This window comes from Hypanus sabinus, chromosome 8, assembly GCF_030144855.1.
Source record: "Hypanus sabinus isolate sHypSab1 chromosome 8, sHypSab1.hap1, whole genome shotgun sequence".
Classification (NCBI taxonomy): Eukaryota; Metazoa; Chordata; class Chondrichthyes; order Myliobatiformes; family Dasyatidae; genus Hypanus; species Hypanus sabinus.
The window spans coordinates 56,141,360-56,153,830 of record NC_082713.1 but is presented as its reverse complement, the minus strand read 5'-3'; the positions used below and the strand labels follow the sequence as shown (position 1 = coordinate 56,153,830).

Here is a 12,471-nt window from a genome sequence, read left to right as displayed (position 1 = left end):
GCGAGTGGCCAATAGGAATACAGCTAATCAGGATGTGACATCAGGATGTGGCGTATTTGGGAAGAAGAAAAAACAGTGTAAAGACAAGTATCTGGCCAAGCACAGTGCAAGTATGTCACTCTTTACGTGGCATTGCTCATTTACATTTAGGATATTTGGGAAACACTAGCCATTTGCTTGATTACCCTGTTGGTCAAAGGATGGACATGTAGAATCTAAAGATAATGGATGCAAAGGATATAACTGTATCCAGACAGTCTCAACTTACTATGATGGCTGGGGCCACATGGTCACCTCCGTATCCTAAAATAATTGAACACTGAACCAATTGATCAATTGCTGCTCATTTAACATTATTGCCAAAGCTAGACCATTGTCTGATGAAGCGGATCATTGCAATTGTGATGTTCTGTTTCAGCTTTTCCAAATAGCCCCTGTTCAGAGGGTGCTTGCTACACTCTCTGGGAGAATGCACATTTCCACCCCAGGCTCATTACAGCTGCTGATTTGAGAACCTCCTTCTTGATTTCTTCATTTCTAGTCATTCTAACACCACATTGGATGGCCTGCCCTTGTCCATTAACTTAAGATCACTTTGTTCCGTGATTTCTCAATTTAAACATAATTTTCAAAACCTTTCGTGCCTTCATCTATCTTTGAAACTTACCCCGGCCCTGGAAGCCTCCAAGATAGCTGCATCTCTCTAATCCTGGCCTATTTGCACCCCTGACTGAGCCTTCAGCTGCTGAAACTAAGAACTTATTTCCATAAACCCCTTCATCTTTCTACCTTGCTCTTCGGCTGAATATTTACTTACTGCACCAAGATTTTGGTTACTTGCCCTAATATTTCTCAGTTCTTGATATCATATTTTGTTACATAGAATCACAGAAAAGTACAGCACAGAAATAGGACCTTTAGCCCATCTAGTCAATGCCAAACCATTAAGCTGCCTAGCCCCATCGACCTGCACCCAGACTATAGTCCTCCATATCCTCCCATCCAAGTGCTTATCCAAATTTCTCTTAAAAGTTGAAATCGAACTTGCATCCACCACATGTGCTGGCCACTCATTCCACACTTTTCACCACTCTATAAGTGAAGATGTGCCCCTAATGTCCCTTAAACAGTCCACCTCTCACTCTTAACCTATGACCTCTGGTTGTAGTCTCACCCAGTCTCAGTGGAAAAAGCCTGCTTACATTTAGCCCTATTTATAACCCTTATAATTTTGTATACCTCATCAAATCTCCTCTCAATCTTCCCTGCTCTAGGTAATAAAATCCTAACCTATTCAACCTTTCCCTGTAACTCAGGTCCTCAAGTCCTGGCATGACACTTGTAAACTTCCTCTGCACTCTTTTCAAACTTATTTACATCTTTCTTGTAGGTAAGTGACCAAAACTGTTCACAATGCTCTAAATTAGGCCTCACTACCATCTTGTACAATTCCAACATAACATCCACACTGCAGCACAGGGCAGCAAACACCTCCTCCTCTCTAATCTGTATATGTGCATGACCTCAGAACCATGCTTTGCCTCACATTTACAGACTCTGTGTCCATCTCCCAAGTAAATACAGATGTAAAATATGCATTTAAGACCTCCCCCATCTCTTTCAGCTCCATGCATAGATTACTACTTTGATCTTCTAGAGCACCAGTTTTGTCCCTTACTATCCTTTTGCTCTTAATATATCTGTAGAAGCTCTTTGGATTCTCCTTCACCTTGTCTGCTAGAGCAAACTCATGCTTTCTTTTAGCCCTGCTGATTTCCTTCGTAAGTGTTCTTGTTCATTTCTTTCACTCCTCGAGCACCTAACTTTTTCCTTCCTGCTTTTACCTACTGTGCATACTCCTTCTTTTCCTTAACCAGGGCCTCGATATCTCTCAAAATCCAAAGTTCCCTAAACCTGATAACCTTGCCTGACAAAGACATGCAAACTCTGTACTGTCAAAATTTCATTTTTGAAGGCCTCTCACTTACCAAGTACACCTTTGTCAGAAAACAACCTGTCCCAATGCTCACTTGCCTGATCCATTCTGATACCATCAAAATTGGCCTTTCTTCCATTTAGAATCTCGACCCGAGGACCAGAGCTATCTTTATCCATAACTACCTCAAAACTATTGGCATTATGATCACTAGGTGCATAGTGTTCCCCTACTCAAACTTTTGTCACCTGTCCTGTCTCATTTCCTAAATAGGAGATAAGTATCGCACACTCTCTAGTTAGGACCTCTAGGTACTGATTAAGGAAATTTTCCTAAAGACATCTGACAAACTCTTTCCCATCTAGCCTTTTTATGGTATGGGAATCCCGGTCATAAGACATAGAAGCAGAATTAGACAATTTGGCCCATTGAGTCTGCTTCTTCATTCCATCATAGCTGATTTATTATCCCTCTCAACCCCCTTCTCCTGCTGTATCCCCATAATATTTGATGCATTGACCAATCATGTACATATCAACCTCAGCTTTAAACGTACTCAATGACTTGGCCACCACAATTGCCTGTGGCAATGAATTCCACAGATTCACTGGCCTTTAGCTAAAATCCTCATCTCTGTTCTGAACTCCACCTCATTCTCTCAAGTCTGAGGCTGTGCCCTCTGAAACTATGTACACCCACTATAGGAAACATCCACTTAACATCCTCTTTTTCAATATTTGATAGGTTTCAATAAGATCCCCACCTCATTCTTCTAAATTCCAGCAATTACGAGCTCGAAGCCATCAAAAGTACTTCAAACTTTAATTCCCAGAACCATTCTTGTGAACCTCCTCTGGATCTTGTCCAACGTCAGCACATCTTTTTGTAGTCGAGGAACCCAGAACTATTCACAGTACTCCAAAGTGCAGTCTGTCCAGTGCCTTATAAAGCTTCAGCATTACATCCTTGCTCTTATAAGTTAGTCCTCCTGACATGAATGCTGACATTGAAATTGCCTTCCTTACCACCAACTCAACCTGCAAGTTAACCTTTAGGGAATCCTACACAAGGACTTCGCACATTTGATTTTTGTATTTTCTTTCCACTTAGAAAGTAGTCTATGCCTTCTACCAAAGCGCATGATCATACACTTTCTGACACTGTGTTCCATCTACCACTTCTTTACCCATTTTCCCGATCTGTTTATGGCCTTCTGTAGACTCCCTGCTTCCTCAATGCTACTTGCCTCTCTACTTACCATCATAGTGTCTGCAAACCTGGTGATATATTTGACTTTATCTTCAACCTCTCAAACTGCAGGGTGAGTTCTATCATATTATGATCTCTTCTTCCTAAGGGTTCTTTTACCTTAAGTTCCCTTGGGTTACACATCACCCAATCCAGAATTGCCTTTCCCCTATTAGCCTCAAACTCAAGGTGCTCCAAAAAACCATCTCATAAGTATTCTACAAACTTCCCCCTCTCAGGATCCAGCATCAAGTTGATTTTCCCAATCTATCTGCATATTGAAATCCCCCATGACTATCATAGCATTGCTCTTGTTACATGCCTTTCCTACCTCCCATTAATTCATATCCCACACCCTGGCTACTATTCGGAGGCCTGTATACAACTCACATCAGGGTCTTTTTACCCTTGCAGTTTCTTAACTCTCACAAGGACACGACATCTTCTGATCCTAAGTCACCTCATTCTAAAGACTTGATTTCATTTTTTTTTACCAGTCCCCTCTGCCTACCTGCCTGTCCTTTTGACACACAGTGTTAAGCTCTCAACTCCTAACTCTTTCAGCCATAACTCAGTGAACCCCAGAACATCATATCTGCTAATTGAGCTACAAGATCATCTAGCTTAGTCTATATACTGCGCGCATTCAAATATATCACCTTCAGTCCTGTATTCATCACTCTTACTTATTTTGCCTCTATGTTGCACTTCAACTCATCCCACTGACTGCAATCCTGCCTGTCCTTCCTGACAGTCTCACTACACCCTGCACCTACTTGAATACCAAGTGCCCCAAACTCAGCCCTATCATGTTGGTTCCTGTCCCCCTGACAAATTTGTTTAAACCCTCTCCTACAACTCTAGCAAATCTGCCCACAAAAATATTGGTCCCCCTTGAGTTCAGATGTAACCAATCTTTTTTGTACAGGTCATACCTTCCCAGAAAGTCCAAATGATCCAGAAATCTGAAACCCTGCCCCTGTCACCAACTCCTCAGTCACACATTTATCTGCTAAATCATCATATTCTTACACTCAGAGGCACATGGCATAGACAATCCAGAGATCTCTCCTCAGGACCACCTTGCCTTTCTTACCTACAGCATATAGTTATACAACTATGTAACACAGCTTCGGGCTGTTCACCCTCCCCATTTAGGATGTTGTGGAACCAATCCAAGACATCCCCGATCCTGGTTCCCGGGAAGCAAGCTACCATCTGGGTGTCTTTTTCATGTCCACAGATTCTCCTGACTGCTCCCCTGTCACTACTGCACTCCTCTTCTCCACTCTTCCTCTCTGAACCACAGAGCCAGAGATGTGCTCACTGTGGTTTCTCTCTGGTAGGACATTTCCACCCTCACTCCCCTCAACAGTATCCAAATGGTATACTGTTATTGAGAGGAATGGCCACGCGGGTACTGTGCACTGTGTGCAGATGTAGACTGGAGATCTCCCAAAGTTCCCATATCTCACACAAGGAACATGCCACTAACTCCGGGCCCATTCTCAGCCCTCTAGCTATGTACTGGAACACAAAAAAAAACTTACTTAGAACCTCTGCCTTTGCTCACCCAAGCCCATTGAGCCAAAGCCAGATCACTCTAATAATGCTCCACTCCAACGATGGCTGACCTGCTTGCAACTCCTTTCTTTTCATTGACTCAAATAAGACTCACTTCTGACGAGACTTGCAGGTTTCAAATCACTCCCATCCAGTAAGGTGTCAATTTCTCACTCACTACTTCAACGACTCTCTCTCTCACCAAGACTTGCAGTTTTCAAGTGGCTAAATTTGCAAACTGTGTCTCGTTGGGTGTGAGTCATTGCAAATGTAGTTTTCAGTCAATGCGTGGAAAGTTAAAATCACCTACTATCATAACCTTTTGTTTCTTGGAATGGTTTGCGATTTCTCTCAAATTTGCTCCTCTGAATCCCACGGACTGTTGTGTGGTCTAGAATGTAATCCCATTAACATGGTCAACTGCACTGCCATGACATTTTCCCTGACCCTCCCCCTTTAATCCCTCCTACTCTATCACATCTAAAACAACAGAACCCTGGAATATTGAGTATCAGTCCTGCCCTTCCTGCAACCAAGTCTCTTTAATGGTCACAATGTCATAATTCCATGTGCTGATCCATACCCTAAACTCATCTGCCTTTCCTAGAATACTCCTGGCATTGAAATATATGCAGTTCAGAATATTAGTCCCACCACACTCAAGTTTTTGGTTACTGACTTTGTATGTAAGAATGTCTTTCTCCACAACTGACTCCATTATCTATTCCGGCATTCTGGTTCCCATTCCCCTGCAACTCTAGTTTAACCCCTCCCCGACCCCCATGTAGAATTAACAAACCTTCCCACTTGGGTGTTAGTCCCCCTCCAGTTCAGGTGCAAACCAGCTCTTCTGTACAGGTCCCATCTTCCCTGGAAGAGAGCCCAGTGATCCAAAAACCTGACTCCTTTCCTCCTGCACCAATTCCTTAGCCGTGTGTTAAACTGTATGATCTTTCTGGCCTCACAAGCACATGGAACAGATAGCAATCCTCAGATCACAACACTGGAAGCCCTGTCCTCTAACCCACCACCTAACTCCTTGAACTTGCTTTGCAGGACCTCGTCACCTCTCCTACCCATGTCATTGGTACCAATGTGGACAACAACCATATCCTCCCACTTGACTACAGTGGACTCGATCCACAACGTCCCTGACCCTGGCACCTGGGAGTCCACATACCTTCCAGGTATCTCATTCTCATCCACAAAACCTCCTTTCTGATCCCGTCACTACTGCTCTCGACTTCTCCCATGGCCAGAATCGGAGCCAGAGACCTGACTGCTGTGGCTTTCCTCTCCTAGGTCACTTTCGACCCCCCACCCCCACTACAGTATCCAAAGTGGTATACCTGTTAATGAGGGGAATGGCCACAGGGATACTCTGCACTGGCTGTTTATTCCCTTTCCCCCTCCTGACAGTCACCCAGTTACCTGCACCTTGAGTGTAACCTCCTTCCTATATGCCCTGTCTATCAAACCCTCAGCCTCCTGAATGGTGCGCAGTTCGTCCAGCTCCAGACCCAACTCCTTAACGTGGAGTGTTTGAAGCTGCAGATGGATGCAGGTGTAGTCATCAGGGTCACTGGAGGTCTCCCTGCCATCCCCACTACTCTAAATGCAGAATAAGAAAGAAAGAATAAATAATGAAAAAAATCAGCTTCTAGCCTATGACCTTCCTCACTGAAGCCTTGATAAGCCAAAGCCTCAACTCCCCATTCTAACATAGGCCCACTCACACAGTAGTTGGTCTGCTTAAACCTAACTACTTTTTATTGGATCTTGCCAAGTGCCTAATTATGTGCAATTCAATGTCTCCTTGGGAACTGGTGTGCAAAAAAAATCATAAATTATGAAAAAGAAGTTGACTCTATTGTTACATTTCATGTTTCATCGTAGTAAATCAAAGGCACATTATAGTCATCAACAAAGGCAGCGTTTTCTGAGCTATATTATTGCCATGGTAACTGAGAAATGGACCTACTGTGAGCACTAAGATTGTACTATTGTGTACTCTGAACTGCTGTCATAACACTCCAGTACTTTAACTACTGTTACTGTACACAACAGAGTGGCAGCAGTCATTTATTTCATTCAAACTTACAGCTAATTGCTGTTGTTTTTCCAGTCTTTGATCGCCTGGATCTAGTCTCATATGAAGAGGTTGTACAGCTCCCTGCGTTCAACAGAAAGACCTTGGTGCTTCTTGGTGAGCATAGAAAGTTAACATCTGACTCCTTATATCATATCTTATTGATGCCTGATTACAAAACTCGTTTGAAAAGCAAAATACAGCTTTATTGGATGGGACCACTTAATGAGAAATCTCGAAAACACCCCAGATTCCCCTCATTCAGTGAGTGGAAGATGTGCAGTCTTCCTAATGTGTGCATCCTACCGATGATGTATCCTATCCTCAGAATAGGTGCAAGGAAGCCGAATCGCAGCCTCAACACAAATCAAAACCCTGCTATTAAGTGTCATATGTCCTCATGCTTACTCGTGTACCAAAATGCTTTGCTTTTTATTTGCAGGAGCCAACGGAGTTGGGAGAAGTCACATTAAAAATGCTCTGATTACCAAACACTCAGACAAATTTGCATATCCAATTCCACGTAAGTGCCGTGCAGGAAAAACTATCATTGCTGTTGGAGTAAGTAAAGCTTACTTCCATTGTTTATTGATAGAGAGTACTGTTTTTGACAAAGTTCCTCTTCCTGAATAATTGGCTCCATTCAAACATATTGGATTGCTGTCACTCAAACTTCTTTGATGTTCTTTTGGAGGGAGTTTCTGAGACTCATTTATGACAATCACTTGACCAATAAATATTTGCACTTAAAATTCCTTCAATTTGGAGCACTAATTTTTTTCCCCCCAAATGCCTCTTGGGAGGTAATGCCTTGTCTTTGTCCCAAAAATTATTTTGCTTGTACTTACACTGCTCACAATTAGAAATTAACCATATCCTGTCCTGAGAACATCAACCGTGTACTGTAAGATCTGTAGGGAGCCCCACCAGAGAATGCGACAGTTGTTAAATCTGCTTCACCAAGGACACCTTGTAGAAAATTAACCATTCCTTAAACATTCATGAGTATATCTTTTCCCGAAGAATTTAAAAACATGTTTTATTCACTTATTGTGAAACTTCTTAATGTCCATCAGCATACTTTTACTAGCTAATTTATGAAACTTTCAATTTAAATTCCTTTGCAGACAAAGAACTCAGAAACAATAAATTCCTAGGGATAAATGCAACTTCCAAAGGGGGATAAGCAAGACTAGCCGTGATTATCAAACCCGTGAGGGAGTCAATTTATGCTGCTTTGGAAACATGCCTATGCAATGCCTCTTTTCAAATTGACATAATCCCAAATTACTTTAAAGCCATTAGTTGACCAGAATAACCTCTAATTCACACTCTGTGACCTGAGATTTCATTATGGGAGTAATGGCTTTTCTCCTATGTTTGCACAAACATTGAAACCAACAATAGGAACACAATAAGGAGTCCAGAGCTTTTATACTGATATAAAATGCAAGATTGTTGGCTAGTTCCCCATGTAGCAATAAAATACTTTGAGTTTGTAGATATAATTATATTCTGATTACCAGATGCAACAGAAAACCCTGCACTGCCATCTCTCCATCTGCACCCAACCCTGCCCCCAAAAAATGAACCTATTGTGGTTTCCTTTACTAGACACCTCGAGGTTACCAAAGGAAAATGAAGAAGATGGAAAGAACTACTACTTCATTTCCAATGAGAACATGGTGAAGAACATCACCTGCAATGAATTCCTGGAATATGGAAGCTTCCAAGGGGCCATGTTTGGAACAAAGCTAGAGACAATCCGCAAGATCAATGAAGGGCAGGGCAAAATTGCAGTGGTGGATATAGAGCCCCAGGTATGGCGTAATAACCAACGGTCATCCCAGAACCAACTTACACACTGACACCAGCCGTTCTGTTGAATACAGTGGAGGACATGGATTGCTTAGACATCATAGAAGTGATAACACACTTAGGATATTGGAAAAAGATTACTGCAGAGTGCAATGGGGTCAACTCAGTTTACTAATTCGCCAGTGCTATATGCATGGAGAATTACACTGGAAGTTAAGGATAGTTATTTACATGGCACTAGGCACTTACTCATGTCAATCTTGTACTTGGAACCAAAAGAGCAAGGTATTTGAATCTCCTTTCAATGCATCTTAAATGCGTGCTACATGACTGGCACATGAATCATTCAGACATCATGGGAGGGGCAGCAACATGTGAAATATAACAGAACATGTCAATCCATGCACTTTCCCGTCTCACCATATTCTTGTCATTCAACATAAAGTAGACTATAGCATGAGTTTTTGTAATGGCTTTGAAGGATAAACTAGGGCAGAGAATTTGTCTATGTTTTGAATGATCCTCCTGGATCTTGCACGTCCATCAGACTCCAGTTAATGCTTCAGTTCCTAAATCTTTGGATTGGAGATTGAAACTGTAACTTTCTGATTCCAAGGCAGGTGTAAGACCTAATAACTTTGGAGTAGAAATTTACTCTTGATATAAACATGCATTATAGCAGAATTTACCCACAACTCAACAGTGCTGGATTTTGGATGCCGAATAGAACATACAACTCAACTTGGCCTTTCTATAAAGTAATTGTAGTAATTCAGTAGGCCAAAAGCTGTCTAACTAAGCTTTGTTTTTCTATGACAAGCTCACTGAAGATGAAGAAAATGTTACTTCCTCTTTTAAAATCAGGCATATTCCCCCAGACAGCAATCCTAACACTGCATGTATTCCCTCTATTACCAGGCTCTAAAGGTTCTCAGAACAGCAGAGTTTGCACCACTGGTGGTTTTCATTGCTGCTCCCTCTGGTATTCAGCTAGGCACTCAGGTATGGCATTTTTTTTACTGAACTAAGGTAATTCTGAAACAGAGGTACAGACAGGTACTTGTTGCAGTTTAGAAAAGATGAGTGTGAACATCAAGGAATGTAATAGAAAAATGATTGGGATTTACAAGACCTAATTGAAGGAAGAAACTGTGGGGCTCATTTCATCCTGAGGTGTTTTCCCCAAATGAAAATACAAATGTTATAACCCCACATAGTAAAGATTTTGCAGTCACTGGCACACTGCTCAGTGATAATGTGGGCACAGACACTTCATCTGAGAAAATGAATTAAGTGTATCCAGTCTGAGAAGTACACAGGTATCAAATCTCCCATGAGAACCTGCTGAAGAGCAGCACCATAAAATTTTCAAAATGCTCTTTTCTCCTTGTATGTGCATCTCTCAGGTGGAACAGGTCTAGGAGATAGAATGCTGACTAAACTTTGTCCAAAAGGCTGTTTTAAAGTCATACATTCTGGAAATTAAAACATAGCAGTCATTGAAACACAAACTAAGAGGGTTTTCAATAGTACTGCTGTAGGAATGTCCTCTTTCACCCTACAGTCAGTGCAACTGCAGTCTCATCATGTTAAAAGTTGAAATAAATGTGGCAAATTAGGGGATAACCCACATGCTTCGTTCTTCTAAGATTTATTTTTGACATTTTCAGAACTGGATTGGTATCCATGTCGGTCTTCATTTGGTATTAATATTCAAGAGGTGTGTAGTTCAGTAATGTTATCCCCAAAACCTTTCTACAATTTTATTCTTGTTCATGGCCAGTGCCAGGATCTCACACCTTCCATTCTTTTTCATTTTTGTGAGGAAAATATATTTTTTACAAAGAGTAAATATTAAACCCCATTGCTGAGCGATTTACCACCACTAATGCATGGCAAAATTGAAGTAATAATGCCCTTTGTCAATGGTGTGGAAGGCAGCTTAATTGAACAGCTAATCAAGCCCAGAAAAGCAAAAGGCAAAAGCAGTCAAGATCAAGCAATTAATTTCATTTAAATGTATACCACCTCATTTTAAATGGTATGTCATTAAGTACCAGGATATCAATAGGGAGACAGGGCAAGCAAGACATAGTGAATGAGAAGAAGGGATAAATACTTAAGGATAGCAAATAATAAAGCAGGCACAAAAATGTATCCCCAGGTCAAATGTGTGAAAGTTGCTTTCAAACACTATCAATTATAGGTAAAATTAAAATGGGGAACAACATACATATTATCAAAGCCACTAAAAAGCCCTTATTTTTTTTTAGATATTTAATATGGAACCATCCTTCACACCTATCTATAGCTCACAATCATAGGATATGAGTTTTGACATAAAAAGTTCTTAAGTTTAGGAGAAAACTGGTAACAACTGCAATATCCAATCAGCAATCTTTCTGGTCAAGAGAGTGAACATAATTTCAAGGCAAATCAATGTTTTTTTTTCCAGGTTGAATCTCTCAAGAAGATTCAAAAGGAGTCAGAAATCCTCCAGCAAACTTACGGACATTGGTTTGATCTGACACTGGTCAACAATGAACTAGAAGATACAGTGCAAAATCTGGTGGAGGCAATTGAAAATGCATGCACTACAGCACAATGGGTACCTGTGTCATGGGTCTATTAGTGGACTATTGCAGAAGGGGTACAACAAATAAAATGTACTTTTTAAGAATTCATTTAATCCAAAATGAGATGCAGTTTGGATCCTTATCATTTATAACTAAAAACATCTATTAGCATTTTAGAAGATTCCATTAAATTGATACACCATTCTCCGAAGTCATCAAGTTTTATATACTTTGAAAGCAGTGACTGTTAAGTAACGGGAGATTGTATTACTCACAATGTTGGCTGACTTACATTCGCTTTAAATAACTTTCCTAGAGCTTATTGTATGTAATCCTTTAATGTACCTGGTCCAGCTCCTCCACAACACCACTGTAGTGAATGACTATCTTGTTACAGCTCATTCTGTGTTTCATATTGCAGCATTTGCACAAGACAGAGAACAATGATGCATCACTATTTCACCAGCAGGTCCAAGAATGGATCATGCAGGTCATTCAGCTATTGAAAACTATAAAATTTAGAATTATGGTATCAGTCCACACTTGAAATGCAGTGGGGAATGGTGCAAGATATATTCAGGCATATAGCATGTCTACCATTTCACCAGTCTACAGCCAAGGTACGCATCTAAAGTATAAGTATTAAGTGTTCTAAAATCCTCTAGTCAACTTGAAATTATGCAAGATATTAGGTGCTAAACATTAATTGCAAAAGTACACCATATAATGCTGAGTTATGTGATTTTCTCATCTAAATGGAAATGCTTATTTAAATAAAGGCATTTACCTCAGTGAATTGCTGGAATAATTAGGTTTTTTTGACTGACAACTGGAGACAGTAGTTCGTATCACTGCCATATTTAAACACTTACATGATCAGTTTGGGATTAATACATCAGTTTTGCCTACAGGTTTGGAGCCTAACAGTATGGAAACAGGCTATTCAGCCCCATCATTTCTACATCAATTTGTGAGCAAGCAACCATCCTGATTAAGCTGATCTTCTAGCAGTTGTCCCAATACCTCCCAAGTCTAGGTGATTCAAGTGCTTTCTAGACATTTGAATACTGCTTCCACCATTCTCAAGCAGTGTATTCCAAGTACTTGCCTCTCTGGGTGAAACATTTCCTCAAAATCCCTCCAAATCTTCACCCTCTGGAGTCTGGCAACATGGAAACAGGTCCCTGAGCCAGAACAGCTCATATTGACCAAGACATCAACCTAGTCATTTGCCTGCATTT

The 12,471-nt window shown here is 40.9% G+C and overlaps 1 protein-coding gene across 2 annotated transcripts in view; it reads left to right on the top strand.

The window, feature by feature from the left end:
• LOC132398170 (55 kDa erythrocyte membrane protein-like) overlaps window positions 1–12,026 on the top strand; it is a 50,407-nt gene extending 38,381 nt beyond the window's left edge. For both annotated transcript variants that reach the window (XM_059977232.1, XM_059977233.1), the window contains 6 exons: window positions 1–110; window positions 6,873–6,953; window positions 7,279–7,359; window positions 8,451–8,656; window positions 9,573–9,656; window positions 11,110–12,026. In XM_059977232.1, coding sequence (XP_059833215.1) covers window positions 1–110; window positions 6,873–6,953; window positions 7,279–7,359; window positions 8,451–8,656; window positions 9,573–9,656; window positions 11,110–11,286 — 739 coding nt within the window. In that variant the 3' untranslated portion in view covers window positions 11,287–12,026. The remainder of the gene's footprint in view (window positions 111–6,872; window positions 6,954–7,278; window positions 7,360–8,450; window positions 8,657–9,572; window positions 9,657–11,109) is intronic.
• Window positions 12,027–12,471: the final 445 nt, after the last annotated feature.